The sequence below is a fragment of the Euprymna scolopes genome, chromosome 20 (assembly GCF_053919585.1).
Source record: "Euprymna scolopes isolate OS-2025 chromosome 20, ASM5391958v1, whole genome shotgun sequence".
NCBI lineage: Eukaryota > Metazoa > Mollusca > Cephalopoda > Sepiida > Sepiolidae > Euprymna > Euprymna scolopes.
The window spans coordinates 37783371-37801493 of record NC_136501.1 but is presented as its reverse complement, the minus strand read 5'-3'; the positions used below and the strand labels follow the sequence as shown (position 1 = coordinate 37801493).

General features: G+C 28.9%; 1 protein-coding gene across 1 annotated transcript in view; it reads right to left on the bottom strand.

Moving 5' to 3' along the window:
* LOC145241391 (voltage-dependent calcium channel type A subunit alpha-1-like) overlaps positions 1 to 18123 on the bottom strand; it is a 1447749-nt gene that overhangs the window by 24759 nt on the left and 1404867 nt on the right. The window contains exons 51-52 of the mRNA XM_080104315.1: positions 14426 to 14551; positions 8219 to 8372 (exon numbers count right to left, since the gene is read on the bottom strand). Of these exons, the coding sequence (XP_079960441.1) occupies positions 8219 to 8372; positions 14426 to 14551 (280 nt within the window). The remainder of the gene's footprint in view (positions 1 to 8218; positions 8373 to 14425; positions 14552 to 18123) is intronic.

Here is an 18123-nt window from a genome sequence, read left to right as displayed (position 1 = left end):
TGGTAAAAATTCAAGTAGAATTTTGAATTTCCAAACTGCCTCACCCCTTCAATAGAGAATCTGATTTTCTCAGTATTATTTTCATTTGGTTATAAATTCAATAACTTTAAATCATGATTATATGGTTATGGGTTTGATTTTGGATAAGAGTTAACTGAAATAAAAGCGTTAATTTTGGGGCTTTTGTAAAAGTATACTCTTTAGTGCCTGCCATTTTAGTTATAATGGTTACAAAACATACAGAGCAAAATCTTAATTCACTTTAAATCATATGGTTTAGTTAATAAGAGATTGGCATATGTTTTTCTCTTAGAAATATATTGGTTTTAAATTATTACAGTTTGAATATAAATCATGTATCCAATTTATTTTTATTGTTCTGGTTGAAACTTCTGCAATTACATCATCGTTTCCTTCATATACTGTAGAATACAATGTATCCTGTCTTAACTGTCTCCAAGAGCTGTCTGTCTGTCTGTCACTACTTTGTTTAACCTACAGATCTGGAAATCTAGGAACATACATTATCACGCTTTTCTGTGATTTACCTCGTTTTCTGCACTCTTTCATACAAATCTTCTATTCATACAAGCTCAGCAATTGCTTGGTCCATGCTTTTGAATATGTTTCCAAGTTAATTGCTTATTAGCAATTCGGTCATTTATAGCTGGTTCTGAAAGTTTATTAATTACTATTCTCCAGGTATCCTTTGCGATCAGGGTCGCCTACCTCCTGTATTCCCTCCTCTGACTGAAAACACACTAAGTAACATACAAATTTCTGTACATTATGTTACCAAGCTTACCAAAAACCTTGATTCTAGTAAAGCAACTGGCCCCAATGGCATTCCAGTCATAGTGCTCAAAAAGCTTCAACCTGAACTAGCTCCCATACTTACAAAGCTGTTTAAACATTGCCTTAAAGAGAAATGCTTCATCAGTTTGCCCTGTATTTAAAAATTCCGGTGATCGATCCTTTCCCTTTCAGTACAGACCAATCAGTCTCCTGTGTCATAAATAAGTTGCTGGAAACTGTGATAAACAGAGAAGTTGTCAAACATCTTGGCAAAAATAACTTGTTCAGTGACATGCAGTATAGTTTCCATTCTGTGAGATCTACAGCTGATGTACTGTTATATCACACTGGATTGGATGTCTCTAGAGCAATAGTTCTTGACATATCAAAAGCTTCTGATAGAGTGCGGCATAAAGGTCTACTTCACAAGATCGCCAACTATGGAATAGCTGGGAATATCCTCTCCGTTATAAAATTCTTTCTCTCTAATAGGCTTATAAGCGTAGTCATTGATGGGCAGAAATCAGAAACTCACTGTATTAATACAAGTGTCCCTTTTCCATCCTGGATCCAACCCTGTTCCTGATCTTCATCAATGATCTCCCAAATTACACTCTTAGGTTAATTGTAGACATTTATGCAGATGACACCACAATGTATGGTGACACTTCAAAGGCCAACAATGACCAAGATCTTTCTGATTCTCTCTCTTCTAATCTTGAGAATGTAGTGCAATGGGGAAAATGGTGGTTCGTTAATTTTAATGCATCAAAAACCAAGCTTCTCTCCTTTCATCATAATTGCTCTGATCTCCACCACACATCAATTGAAATAAATGGCTCTAGTCTTGAAGAAGCCCCATGTCTTGACAAGCTCCTGGGACTGACCTTCACTCCTGATCTGAAATGGAACACATACATCAAATCAGTTGCGAAGATGGTTGGATCACTCTACCGCTCTGGTATCTCACTGCTGATGCAATCCTCTATCTGTATAAGAGCAAGGTGTGCTCTACAATGGAGTACTGTTGCTACATCTGGGCAGGAGCTGCTCGTCGCACATTACCCTGCCTTGATAGAGTTCAAAACCGGCTCCAAAACCTAGTAGGTGATTCTCTTTTTTCTTCCCTGCAACCCCTTTCCCACAGAAGAGATGTTATGAGCCTGTCTCTGCTCTATCGCTATTTTCCTGGTAAATGCTCGTCTGAACTCCAATATATGGTCTCTCCTTGCCAAACTTTCACAAAAAACACTCACCCAGCCAAAACTACTATATGAATTTCCCCGCTCTCTATATGTGCCTAAATGTAAACGCAGATTCCATGAACAAAGCTTTTTTCTTGGAACTGCCCGGTTTTAGAACACTGTTCCGCTGGCATGCTTCCCTGCTAAATACAACATGGTAACCTTCAAATCTTATGTTAATAAGTTTCTGTTAAGTCGTCCTCATAAATAATCAAATTCTACCCAATTTACATCATTAACGATTACTCCACTATCACCTTACATCCATGAATCGTTATCCTCGAGTGGCCTTTGTGCCTTGAAAAGTGGTGATCCCCAAGTAAAAAAAAAAAGAAAAAGAAAATTACAAGAAAAGTACCAGCATTTGTATTATTAAGAACTATATTCTCACATTCATTTCTGACAGACAAAAGAGCTAAACAAATGCACATATAGGGATGGTGATGTTGATGCAGTTGAAAAATAAAACCTCAATCTTAGTTGGTAGACACATTTCTTTTCAACCTGCAGCAGCATCATCATCATCATCATCATCATCATCATCATCCTCCTCCTCCTCCTCCTCCTCCTCCTTCTCCATATACTGCAGGATATGATCTACCCATCTACCGTGTATTGTCTTCAAGATTGCTATTGAACTCATATCATTAACTGCTCAAAACATTTTTGTAAAATTTACTCTTCAGTTACTTGTTTGCTGCAAGGTTATGAAATTTAAATAAAGTGTTCCTCTAACTATGGAGAGTATATGTAAGAAGATTAGAATATCTTTTCTGTCTTTCATTTAAAAGTTATAATATACATGCATACATAAGTATATATTCATACATATACATATGTAACCCATCACCAGTTTTTCTTTTGCTTAGATGAAAATCATGTGTGTGTGTATGTGTGTGTGTGTGTATGCGTACCATAAAACCAAAGGAAAAGTCTATGAGAATTTTATTTTCTTACCCTCAATAAAATAATGCATTTTGTAAATGATACATGCAAGTGCAAGGAAGTTGAGAATTTATTATTCAGCCTTTCAAAAACATACTGCTGGAAGACATGTTAGAAATGAGAAAAAAAAATCCCCATCCCATTTTAATCAAGATTCAAGGAGAGATATTATGTTGCTATTATAGAAAACTTGGGGAGAATATCATTGGCACTGTAACATTTGTTTGGACAAAGTGAACTCATTTCATTGCTGCTGGTATTGTTAAAAAAAATTTCAGCAGATATTTTCTACAAACTTTTAAAAATCATAAGAATACACCATTTCAAGTCTCTTTTTATTTAAAAATGTATCTTCATTTTAAAGTTACCTACTTGGTTTGTAAAAGCAAGAAACTTGACTCTTATTTTAATTTGTCGGTTCTATTTTTACAAATATCTTTTGTTTGTTGGCCTCTTTCCTCCTCCTCCTCCTCTCTTTGTTCCTTTCTTTCTGTTTCTTCTTTTGCAACATTTCATCTCATTGCAATTCTACTAACTGACTTTGTTTGAGATTTCTATCTTTCCCTTTTAACATAAAGAATTTTACTTCCCTTTCATCCAATAAATGTTTCTCTCCTTTCACACTTTTGATTCTGTCATTTCAGAAAGAGGACAGGATAGGTTCAATTTTCTTTATCATTAAAGTTTATATTCCTGGAGAGAACTTGAATGCCTCACTATCCTCATGTCTAAAGTCTTTCTGTACAGGGGTTGTCAGGGCAACTTGGCATGAGGATACTTTTCCCTACATGCAAATCCTGACTAAATTTGAGTATTTGCAGCTAAAATAAGAACTTCTTGATATGGTTAACCCACACTGATTTTTTACAAGGAATGGTACATCTTCTCCAAGTGATGTTACCTCAAGTAGCATCACGGAGCTGGATACCCGACCAGACTTGATGAATTCTTGTCCTAGAATCGAGTAAGACTAATAGACCACTAGAAAGACATACTATAACGTACTTAAATGGTCGATTGGGAAGAGGAAAATTATGTTTCCAACTTCTTTATTTTATATAAAAGCACTTTTTACTACTGATATGATAGATTAAAAAAAAAAAAGTAAGTATCTTTGAGATGTATTAATTGATGCAAATTATTGGAATCCCAAAAATTCTACTAATTTTTTTCCTGTTCTTTAAAAAACTGAATTATAATGATATTTTCAGAACTTCTATTTGAAATATGTCCTGATGATAAAATATTTAACAAATAAAAAAATATCTAATTTCAATTAATAGCACCAGGAATCATAGCAAAAACCTAATTTATTCCAGCAATTTACAAATTAATGATAATTCTTTGAACGTTTTCATCAACTGTAACTTTAGAAGCACTATAAATGGTGTATTCTTATTTTCCTAACATTATTACGCATATCATGAAGTGCTAATATCTGGAAGATATTGAACTATTATGTCTTGTTTGTCTAAATATCTAATGTGTAAGTTTTGGAAAATATGCAACATTGATGCTTTTTAAGCATCAGTATTTATCGATTTATTTTATATTTTTTTAGTGAAAATAATATAGTTACAATATTTTATCATTAATTTGAATCGCAAAATGTGAAGTTGTTATAATGTTCATTTCCATCAGGATAAAATTGAATTGATGGTTTATATATAATGTAAGCTTCTTTCTACATTTGTTGAACACTATACTGACTATGTTGTCTGTTAGAATTGACATAATGTTAAGATATCTATGTTGTCTGTTTGAATTGACAAAATGTTAAGATGACTGACTATGTTGCCCTGTTGAATTGGCATAAATAGGGTTTATTCTTCTACATGTTGTTTAACGGTTTGAATTATATATATATATATTGACTTTTTTTTTTACTTTTGTATATGCTTTAGGGTTGGTGAAATTATTACAGATTTTAAGAAAAGAACAGAAGTCTTACCAATTTGCCAACAAAACACTTTAAGAAACTTTAAGTCAAAGTAGTTAAACGTTTACAATTTAAGGAAATGATAGGCTTATATTAATATCTCTCCTTAAGTATATTAATAAGAAGAAGGTGTTAGACATGTATTTGAAAAATACCATGTCATTTTATATCCAAGTTGCTTCTTGTTCGCCGGATTCTTCTGTAATAAAGATGAATGAATAAAATATAACAAATGGAAGATTTAAACATAAAACTTCCATCACCTTAACAAGATGACAATGCTGCTATTAGAATGCACCAATAGTATTTTCATATTTTACAAACTTTAATTTCAAAGCGTATTTCATGTTATATCAAAATATATTTTCTATATTACTGTTGTTAGACATGTATATATGTCGTCATGAAATTAGTTTTGGTTAGGCATAATTATTTTCAAAACTAATTCTCTCAATTACTATTCAAATTTATTTGAAACTTCTTGCGTAGTTGCTACTTTTATCAGATTTCTAATTGTTTGCTAAAATGACTAAAAAGTAGACTGTGGAGATAAACATTTTTTTGCAATTATTAAAAACATCCAAGAAAATTTTCATATTAAGAAACGCAATTCATTATATCTTTAGTTTGTAATTGTTATGTTGTTAAAACTAAACTATATTAAAACTAAACTATATAAGAATAGTGAACTTTGAACTTATTTTTCTTGTAATAATTTTCAGTGGTATTTTAGTTCTAAAAATATGCAAAACATAATTTTAAACTAAGTCAAAGTGTTACTAAAATTGATCAAAATTTTTAGAAAGTGAAATAGCATATATCTGCATTGCTTGAAATCATTATAACTATTTCAACAATGGTGACTTGCCTTATAAAATAAAGTCCAATAGTGGACAACCATTATAATAATGCTTTATAACACAAGGCAGAAGAATCTAATCACTAATACTGAAAGACTTTCAACCATTGAAAGATTATATATAGAGAGCAAAAATGTAAAAAGTTTTAAAATATATTCGTCGATAAAGAATGAAAATGTTTGATAAACTCTAATAGAACTTTGAATTTATTAACATATCAGTTGAAATTGATATGTAATTGATAATTGAATATGGAAAAGAGAATCATGCAATTGCAACATTACTTTTTTACTGTGCACTGGAGGGAACCCATCATGATTATCATAATAGTATAAATAAATCTATATAATAATACGACTTTAACTATGTATATTTTATTATTGTTTAAGAGAATTGTTTATATAAAATTGTAAAATGTTAATAAATAGTTATTTTACTCAAAACATCATTGTTATTATGCAAGGAAAACCAAAACTAAAACTACAAATTTTCTAATTTTGCACAAACATAACATTTAAATAATGGGTAATATATTAATATTTTCTAATCTTACCAAACAAGATTTCAGTTCAACTTTTAAAATTTCAATTAAAAAGTTATAAAGAATTTTATAAATAATAAGAAAACTATTTTGTTGACAAAAGTTTATTTTAATTATCCATTTTATATAATTTCTCTAAATGTATAAATAGCCTGGTCTACACTCAATATTATGACAGGTGTTCCAATGTGTGCTACAATCATAAAACATGGCCGTATTTGTATATGATGGAATTAACTCAGTTATTAAAATATCCTTTGGTTTCATTGCTTTTGTATTTATGTGTTTAATCTTTCTACATATATTGAAACTAAAATAAGTTTTTGTATAATTTGAAATCTGATGATATACATGTTTCTGTTTTTAACTTAAGCCATGATATAACTGGTACATACAATGTGTTATTCAAACCATTGATTCAACCATTATCTGTTTTTCATTAAGTAATCGAGAAAAAATGTGACATTAGCATAATCATTTCTATCATCATATTTTGGTTTTACTCGGTAATGAAAATTAAATTATATTTTTTTATGATTTTTTAATTAGCCGATGAAATTTTAAAATATGATTAAAAAAAAAACAAACATTTTTATTGCCTGTGTTAGGCCAAAGTTATCCGAGTTATCTCCCTTGGATGATGGAACAATGTTGGAGTGTCTTCTGTGAAAGTTTGTAATCTCATTCTGCTTATGCTGAGAAAATTCAAAATGAGACTTTTCCTCTTATTGGCATGATTTTTTTAAGTTGTTTTAAGCTGCCAATCAAAAAATAGTAATTGAAAATGTTGACGTTGTGTTTATCAATTCTCCAAAACAAATGATTTCGACATTTTTTCTTCATAATGTATCCCCATAGAAAACGCTCAATGTGAGTTACATGTACATATGTGCACGACCCTAGTAGCCATGTACGTTTTTATTATATTGAGAACCAATGTATCCTTTTTTACTATTCAAGCCTATACTGTTACATGTTTTATAACCGCCTTTATGTTCAGCCTCAACAAACTATTCGTCTATAAATGTATATGTAGTTGAATCCAGCTCTTTCTTTTCTATTATCCTTTTCTCTTTACAAACCCATATGTTATCCACAATACAGATAATAGTGACCACATATGCAGAGAATATATTCCCAAGCACATGGGCTGTTAAATTGATATTTAGAATATAAAATATTCTTAGCTTTTTATCTGTGTCCAAGTATGTTTTTAAAGTAAATATTTTTATTACATAATAAAACTGTATATAAAAATAATAATTTGAAACAAAACTATTATAAGTTTAAAGAGCACAGTTTTTATAAAAGAAGCTTTATATATCATTTTAAGAATCCATATATAATTTTAGTCAAAAGCTATTAGTGTAATTTCTTGATAAAGATTCTAAACCAAATATTTTCATTCAAATATTTAGAGAAATTTTACATAACAAATGCATCCTAATAGTCATAATTTAAAAGAATTCAATTCAATTCATTTACCATGTAGGCACAAAGAGGCAAAAACTCAATAGCTGTCCAATTTCACCTTGAATTGCTCATAAATACCAAACTGATATTAAGAAATTATTATTAAAAATAAACATCAAAATCTTCATTTATAAAATGTATTGTTTATAAGGGTACTATATACAATTACAACACACTGAAATATCCATGTTCTATAGCCATTCATTTTAAGTTACAGTAGATGAGCCATTAATAATAACAGTCGACTGAACACAGTTTAAACTATGCATAATTTATTTCCTCATTTAAATGTTGTATCATATATGTATATGTCACCAGAACAGAGTAAATTATATTACATAATTCTCTGTAACCATAATACAAAACAAAACAAAACAAAAAAAACACCATCAAAACTTGAAAGGAAAGAAATTTGACTCACCTCTGTGTTTTCTGTGCCTGTCGTGTTCTGCGATTGAATGAGCTTGGTCAACAATATTTGATACAGCAGATGCAAAGCCCACATCTAGTCCTCTGCGAGGTGAAACCGACCGCCGATGCATACTTGGAGACGCCATTGGAGACCCAAGTGGGCTCTGGGAAGGTAATGGAGAACGAGGTGATACTGGTGAAAGAGGCACTGTTTGAGCAAAGTTCAATCCTCTACTTGAACCTGATCCAGGTCTCGGAGCAGAAGGGTGAGCTGCGTGTTCTGGCCTCAGTCCCCATGAAAAGTCCTGCTTCTCAGAGGGCTGAAAGTAGTGTAGTAGTTGGATAATTAAGTTTTAATTGAGTTTTGCCATTGAGTTTGCATTTTTTTTTCTTTCTTTCAATTTGCCTGATATCCGAAAGTACCTTTATGAAGTTTTCCGCATCTCACCATAGCTCTCCTGCCCTGATATTAGGAATCAGAATTATGTAACAATCGTGTTTTTTTTCCATTAAGACTTAGCAAGAAGGAAGGACTGATCACAAACCAGGGAGTGAATGAAGAAAAGCATATGTAACAGGAGGGTGGCAGCAGAAACACATAAAGGTATCATATAGAGTGAGGAAACAGCTGGGAATCAGTGAAATGCATTCTATCAAACCTTTTAGTTTTGGTTTTATACTCTTGGGACTATTTTCTATAGAGTTTGTGATTAAATATATATATATTAGCATAGAATACAGACCAAAGGTATAGAATCCAAATCACTGGAATACATTATAATGCACAATCTATCTAAACAGTTTTGGCAATCATTTTATTATCTTATTAAATAAAATATGATCAAAGGATAAAATGATTGCAGAATGATATTAAAAATCATGTTTTAATTTATGATTGTGAACTTTAAAATTGATTAAGTATGGACACTAATCATTTAAAAAAAATATTGTTGGATATTTGAATGGTATGGTTGCAATAATACCATATTCCATATAATTTTTCTGTATTATCAGTTTCAAAGTGATCTATTATGAGAGACATTGTTTGGTGTAAACCCCAACCCTGTGAAAAAATCTAAGTTACTAATGTGCAATTTCTAATAAATATAACTTATAGATAAATCAAGCAAAGTAACAATAAAATAAAACAAAAATTAAAAAAATAAAGAAAAAACTAAAAATTGAAAACAACATTCAAGATTATCTATAACTCTGAAAAAAGCTATTTAACATAACAAATATTATTTGAACAACTACACCTTTTCTTCTGATTCTCAATATGATTATCACAATGCTTCAACTATCCATATTTCAATCTTTAACTGGATGGATAATCCATGCTGACAAATTGCATATGGCAGGTCAATGTGAATATCCACTATTTGTGATTTACTTTACTGTGTAAACTAAGTGCTGGTGAACTCCCCTGGCTATAACTGGGAGTTGAGTTGACTTGTGAAATGGATTCATCTGGTTAGTATATCTGTGATCATTTTTTTGTCATCACTTTTTATTTGAATGATGAAAAAGTTACTTAAAAATTAATTATATATTTGATAATTACTTGATTGAACAAAACTGTATACATCATGACTCATAATAAAAAAAGAGATTTAATCATAAATAATAGCATATAGTGTTTATAATGAGATAGCATAATTCATAACAAGACTACTTTTTATTGATTATGTTTCATAGATAATGTTTTAGTTGTTACTAAGCAAGTTTTGGTTGGTTAGTTGGAATAAATGTAAACATAAATCAATTATTTGATATTGATGACACTGATTTCAGAAGCCAGACAAATAACAGGTATAGCATTGCCTTGCCAAGTCATAGGAACATATGGAAAGCATGAGAGTAAAGCAGAACAACAAGGTCTAAAGTGGGAGGAGAGCATATGTGAAGTAAGGAGGAAAAGGGTTTTTGTTGGAAGTCAATTGAGTCATAGATAGATAAAGAGTGAAACAGATAAGTAAAGAATATATAAACATAACAAGTGTATCATTTGATAAGAATAGGAAATAAGCAGCCACACACAGTTGGAAGGATTAATGGCCAATGGTGTAATTCTTTTTATCATTATTCTAAAGATAGTCAAATTTTAATTAAGTTAGTCCTAATGACAAAAAAAAAAATCCATTTTAGTTTTAATATCAAGAACAATTATTTTAAACACGCAAAGCTGAATAAGCTCTATGAAAGACACGCTACATCTTTTCAATGGCAAACGTATATTTTTGTCAAAAAATAGAGTATTTGTTGAATATTTAAATGAGTACTGTTTTGATGTCATTCTGCCACTTTTGCTAAGCAGAGGGCCAATATGTATAAATGGTTAATAGTAGAAAGTATAATTTAGACAAAAGTTTTTACAATATGTATTGGAAACAGTCAAAGAAATGGAAAAGCTGCTACTGGACTTCATACTGCTTTAGTCTCATTAGGATTTATAACATAATATTGACAGTAAAATGAATATTTGAGCGCATAATTTTTTTTTAACTTATTTGTAAATCATAAAAATTCACCTTTACTGAACTCATTAACTTGCAATTTAAATTGAAGAGAATAATTATATTATTAGTATAATTTTATCATAAATTATATTCTCAATCTTAATTTTAAATTATATTATCAATCTTAGGCTTATTTTAAAATATCAAATTTCTTGAGTATTATTTCTAATTTATAACTTGTTTATTTATGATTATTTACATACAATATATATCAATATATATCAATATATATATATATATATAAACATATATATATAAATATATATATAAATAAACATATATATATAAAAATATATATATAAATATATAATATATATAAATATAAATATATATATATACATATAAATATATATATATATATATATATATATATATATATATATAAATATAAATATATAAATATATATAAATATAAATATATAAATATATACATATATATATATTGTTGTGCGCGTGTGTGTGTGTGTGTGTGTGTGTTATCCCATTTCAATCGAAAGAAATTATGGATATATTTTTACAAATTAAAATGTATTATAGATCATTATTATAAACGATATTATGGAATAATTATTTTTACTATACCTTATATATTCTTTAATTATTTGCTGTATATATTGTTTTATAATGGTGGAAGATATACAAATGTTGGTTATTATTTTACAGATATTTAGCACCAAAACTGTATTGTATTTATTTTTAAGGAATCTGACTTTGGTATATTGTTACTGTGATAACATTATTGGCTAGAGAAGCACCTGAAAACTTTTAGAAGAGTTTGCATAATTATAATAGTTCACAAAAAAGTTAACTGTACCATATTATCTAACATAAAATTAAATGCATCAAGCTTTCTAACTGAAACAAGTGATGATAAGAATTCTGAACACATCTTTATTTCTAAGACAAAGATGTAACAATTAAAGTATATTATAGCATTATTTTAAGTGCATCCAAAAAACCTAAACTATTTTTTGATTTTTCAAAGATATTCCTTAATAAAATCAACTATATATATTTGATACATTGATAGGTTTTAACCTGTTATTAAGAATATTATCTTTGACATGTTATTTAGAGATATTATCTAAGACATATTACTAGCTACCTTCAACATATCACTCAGCATATTATTATATTGAATGTCACTGGACATATTACCTTTTACATGTCACTAGAACTACTATGGAATTGAAGAATCTTATTTAAATACTGTTGTTTCATGTCATTAAAAATTAGTATCGTCTTCTATCGACAATTTATTGTCAATGCCTGTAAGAATAAAAAAGGAATGCAATAACAGCCAATTCCTTTTGTTAAAGCATGTTTGATAGCATGAAAAGGCTAGCTGGCATGCATGTCATATTAGTTGTCATATTACAGAATTCTTATTCTGTTTACTATTTATTATTCAATGAGTTCAAAGAAAATAACCAGTTAGACTAGGCATTTAGCTTGCTACTGAAAATTAGTGATAAGTATATAGTTTAATATGTTGGCTTTCACAAAAGAGTAGAAAAAGAAAGAGATTAAGAAAGATAAGAGAAAGAATTCAGATTAAACAGTAAGACTAATCGCATGAAGTGACAAGAGTTACTTTATCAGAAAATAATTAGGTTGATGCAAAAGTCTGCAGCATGTCTTTTTGACAAAATCTTTTGTTCACATAAATGGTTTTTATCACATAATTATTCAGTTGTTAACAAATCTATCCAAGATCTTTATGGTTTTATGCCAATACATTATTATATATTAGCTGCTTTTTTGTTTCATTTTTTTCTTTTTAAATCGCATAAATACTTTCGATTTTTAAAAGTAATGAGAAATCAAGAGCCATAGGTATCTAATCAGAAAAAATATCGACAGAGAGAATGGGAGTGCTGATTATATGACAAATGATGGGAGATGGAATCATTCTCTGGAATACAAAGAAAGAAGAGAGCAAATACTAATAAGATATTCACTCTTCCACTTTCTTATCTAATAATAAACCTATTTCAATATATTGCCCTATTTGACTATGTTAAATTATTTTTGTAAATAGGATTTAAAAATATTTGTTTAAATATTTTATGCTATTGCATTTTTTATTTCAATAATTGATTAATAATGAAATAATAATGTGTATGTCATAAAGAAGTAAGAAACAAACACATGGACACACAAGAAGTTGTTTTATAATTTAATTAATATAGTGATTATGCATTACACCATGTAAAATAATTTTAGTTTTAGTATATATGATTCTTTCAACAATTATTTGATGTCTTCAACTTGATAAGACAATACATTTTGGATAAAGAAAAAAGTGATAAGCTCAAATATGACTGCTTTAAAAAATAAACAACAAGAGAAAACATTTTTAATAGCATCATAATCATTTGTTTCTTTGCAAGACAACCATGATATTTTCTCTTTAAGTGTGTCATCGATCAAACTAGTTATTTATTATGGCATTGTATGCAGTAATAGTATGTCAAGGTTCTAAAAATTTTAAATGAAGAATCCCCTAAATTATACAATGTAAGATATAAATATTGATCATTTTACTTTAAGTAAATTCAGTTTAGATTGAAATATTGAAGGCTGGCTTAGCCCTAGAGATGTTTTTCTTCATGCAGATATTAAAGATTATCATATCTATACTAACTTACCATAAAAAACTCTGATAAAGGATTATTTTTGCAAGTTTGAGTATAACCTATTTCATTAGTTTCCAAATTTTGATGAAGATTTATAAATGACATTATAGTTGAGTGATTGTAGTTAAAATATTGGATAAACCATAATAATATTATGTTTTAGAATTTTTGGGATGAGGATTGATAATTTATATTATCTGGATAATTTGGATTACTATTCTCATCTTTATCATCACATTCACAACATTTTGGCCGTTATAATCTCAAAACTCCTTCAAGTGAATCTTTTCAAATATGAAAATCTTCTAGTCAAATTTAGAAAATTTCATGTCAAACTTGAGAACTTGTATGGAATTTTAAACTGAACCCTTTATTTAATTCACAGGGGGTAGATCGTTCTCATTCTGTCAGTCATGAAGAGTAGAAGTCTTAGTGGCTGACAGAATGAGGATAATCTACCACTGTGGATTAAATAAAAAGTTCATTTCAAAATTTATTTTGACATAAAAATTCCGAAATTAAAATAAATGAATAAAAATAAATAAATGAATAAAATGCACTTGACGAAGATTGGAGGTTACACTGGTCTAAACACTGTGAAAATAACAATCAAGATGAAAATAGCTTGAATAATCCAAATCATACAAACCATCATATTTTCCAAACATTGTGCAAAAGATGGCACTGGAAACTTTGCATCCACCTAATATTCTTCTAGGAACATAAGAATGGAGACAGTCAGGCATACTGTCTAGCATGGAAGTGATTGAGCAGAGGTAGGCATAGAAAACTGTAACCAAACAACCGCTCACTCGAGTGACTTTTCATACAAAGAAGTGAATAGAATATTGAAAATAGGCAAGGAGTGGGGTCTCGGAGAATACATCTGCAGTACAAACAGGCTACCACCAACAAAACACCTGGACTACAGACAACAGGTTTTATAGAGGGAAGGGTACTGACAAAGTGAAAGTTTGGATAGAGAGTTATTGTAAGTGCATACACAATTCTGATGAAGTTTGTTAACAGCTCCAAAAAGAGCATTTACTAAATGCTTACTTCATCTTTGTTGAGTTTAGTCATGGATGCTGTGATTTGATTTGCTGCTAGGGACAGTAGAGCATTATCAACACTGGCCTGACTCCCAATGGAGGTGCGTCTTCCAACATCCTTCATCTCAATACTCTACAAGGCAAAAGGTAGGTCATAAAAACGACACGTCCAAGAGACTCTGTAGTGTTAAGTTTTACTAAATTCATATTAACCTTCTAAATCCCTACATATTTTTTAAAATATCACCTTGCTAGAATCAAATCAGTTGCGATGTCTATTATACTTACATATATATACATATACATATATATACAATGGCTTAAAAGTATTGATGGCTCATGTATTTCATTGTACATTCCATTACCAGCAAATATGAATGTTATCTGAATATCAACAGACTTACTGGTTACTTGCATTATAAAGTTTTGGAATGAATAATGATTTACAGAATTGAACTCAGCTGATAATTCACAATTAATACCAAATAGTACAACCAAAACAATAATAATTAAAATGTGTAACAATTCAGTAAGTTGATTTTGGTATTGTTTTGTGTGGTAATAGCCAATGGAAATATATGTCTATATATATATATGTGTGTGTGTGTGTGTGTGTGTGTGTGTGTGTGTGTGGAATTAGAGGAATAGGTAATGTTGTTTAATAAAACAAAATAAAAATGTTTTGCTGAAATATCAACTGTATGAAATCAAAGCTCAATGAAAAATTAAAATATAAAAAAAACACATGTGAATAAATATTAAAATAAGAGATAATAAAGAAAACATACTATAAATAAAGGAATTCATTTTCAATAACAAAAATAAAGTATTCTAACTGCAACAACAAAACAGCCATGAAGCACTACCTGAAAATATGACTACATAGTGCAATATGAAACTGAAAAAAGAAGAATCATAACATGACTATTCTTCCCCCAACAGTAGCCACCAATGATTTGTATTACCACCAATCATGCTGGGATATGGGTTTAAAAAACAAACACTGGTCTTTTAATGTGAATAAAATTTAAGGGTTAAATGGATAAGCGATGGGTAAATACACTAGGTATAGGTTTGTATTGGATACGACGAATTATATTACATAAAATTTATATTAGATTCAAGAAATTCTTTTTAGAATGATAAACTTGTAGGCAAAAGAATGAATAGGTGATGATGCTATTTATTTTAGAACTTAAGAATAAATGAAAATGTATCTTACATAATTATAAGCTACAAATTAAAGATTTGGATATTGAGAATTTGGAAATTTTCTAAATAGTCCCATGTATTTCTTGAAACGAAAATACTAATAAATGTTTATCTTTCAGAAGTTTTTACGTAAGGATTGATCATTTGTAATTATTTGCAATATTTGGACTACTAATTTCATTTTGGCTCTCATATTCGTAATATGTCAGACGATGTAACTACTGACCTGGTTCAGGTGTATCTTTTAATTAAATTAGAACATATATCCAATCATGACTGTCTGAATAAGAACAATCTACTCTTGTGGATTAAATAAAAGGTTCTGTTTGAAATTCTACCTAGGTTGTCAAGTTTGATATAAAGATTCCTAAGTTTGACTAGAAGTTTCTTACATTAAAAAAATTGCATCTAAAGAAAGTAGAACCTTCTAGTGAATTCAGAAACCTATACAAAATTTCAAACTGAATTTAATCTACAAGGGTAGATCATTCTCATTCCAATAGCCATAACCAGATGTAAGTATTAATTTAATTAAACATACACCTAAAGAAGGCTAGAGGTTACATCACCCGAACCATGAATATAATGACCAAGGTGAAAACAGTAAACTGAATAAACCAATATAAAATGTTTATATGATAAATATTTACAAGTAGATTTTTTAATATATTTTTAAAAGTTCTCTATGTTAAAAATACAGAAAAAAGAAAATATTTTTCAAAATCAATGTGCATTTATTCACTCAAAATGTTTCGTCACGAACTTTCAAGTATAAATTAATTTATGAATGAGATCACACATATTGAACACAATTGTATGTAAAAATTTGTTAATCATTCTTTATCTGCTTTTATTATAGTATAATAAAGTAGCAATAATAATAATGGTGACGCTTTTACTTTTTTGTGATTGAGTAATATCAGCTTCTAGAGCATCTGTTGTCTCAAAAATAACAACATATAAATGTCTGACTACTTTTTAATGGAGCAGGAACAGGAGAGAATAGTAATATAGTAATATAAAATAGTGAGTAAACACTACTTTTTATTATTACTGGTGAGTGCTTTAAACCTATAGTGGAAAAATACATTTATGATACTTTATTGACATCAGGTGAAAGACAATCATCAAATAATATAAAAGAATAAACATAATAAATGCAACAAATCATGGTTCTTAATATTTACAAACCATACAGCTTTTTTCACTTTTCATATAAAGAAATATAACTAACATTTTTAGAGAGTAATAAATTACTAGTAAATATTTTTAATTAATTTATTTTTGAATTTATAATATATAATCATTTGCTTTTGTTCATTTTAATTTCAGTTATCTCTTCTTACAAATCTTTTCAGTGTGATTCTATACTTGTTTGTAAACAACATGAATTAAAAAAAATCAAGATGAAGCTCATTTTCATTCGAAACTATGTTTTAGTATAACAACTACTTTACTAATTAAACCATGAAGTTTACAGAATATCAACTGTAAAGATAATTCTGTTCTTCATTTATTTAAAATTGATAATTCACAATGCTTTAGACAAATTGCAGATTGACAGTTATAGAAATTGTAATAAAATATAACTGAAAGTAATACTTGAAATGTTAGGCTTGCTTGGTGCTAAGTAAAAAAAAAAGCTTTTTTTTCTTAAATCCTAACAGCTTTGTTAGGTTATCTTTCTGAAGGAGTCAACTGACTCGCAGACAGAACAAAACATTGTCATATATTATTCTTTCAATGATGTGTCACCATTGTTGATATTTTGTAAACAAATTAAATATTTCATGGATTCACACATATTTTCATTTTTGCCTCTATCTCAACAACGCACACTTTTTATTTTATAGGATTATGGAACAATTGTACTTCTTGCTTAGATTACATTTCCTCTGCATATCTTCATGTATTACACTATTTTATGTGTTTTCTCAGACAAACCGTAAATAAACTAAATACATATGTTAGCAAATTGTTTCTATTTTATTCTTTCCAACACCATGTCATATTCCTTTATATAATAATAAAGACACGTGTGTATTATCAATGGTAATCTACATGAAGAATGGCAACCATGTGTGCAAACAATAAACGTTCCAAACACGTCGTCAGCTAAAATGATAAAGTTGGATATTAAATATCCAAATTTTATACTGATTAAAAATAATTAGTTTACTTTTATTTTTAACCTAAATGAAATATTTTTCATACAAAAACCTATAACTTTGCTTAATCTCATCAATCAACCACAGATTAATCTATATTACTCTTTAAATTCTCAAATAGACAATTATTAATATTTTAGATTTGTAAATGGTGTAAAACGAAAGAGGGACTGCACAGAAGCAATCACAAAAGACAGTAGATATTTATTATTCTTGTATTATTTCTAATATTAAATAACAATATTTTACTTATAATTTTTATATAAAAAAGCTGTGTGATTTATTTGAAAATGACAATATTTTCAATTATTACAAAATTAATGAA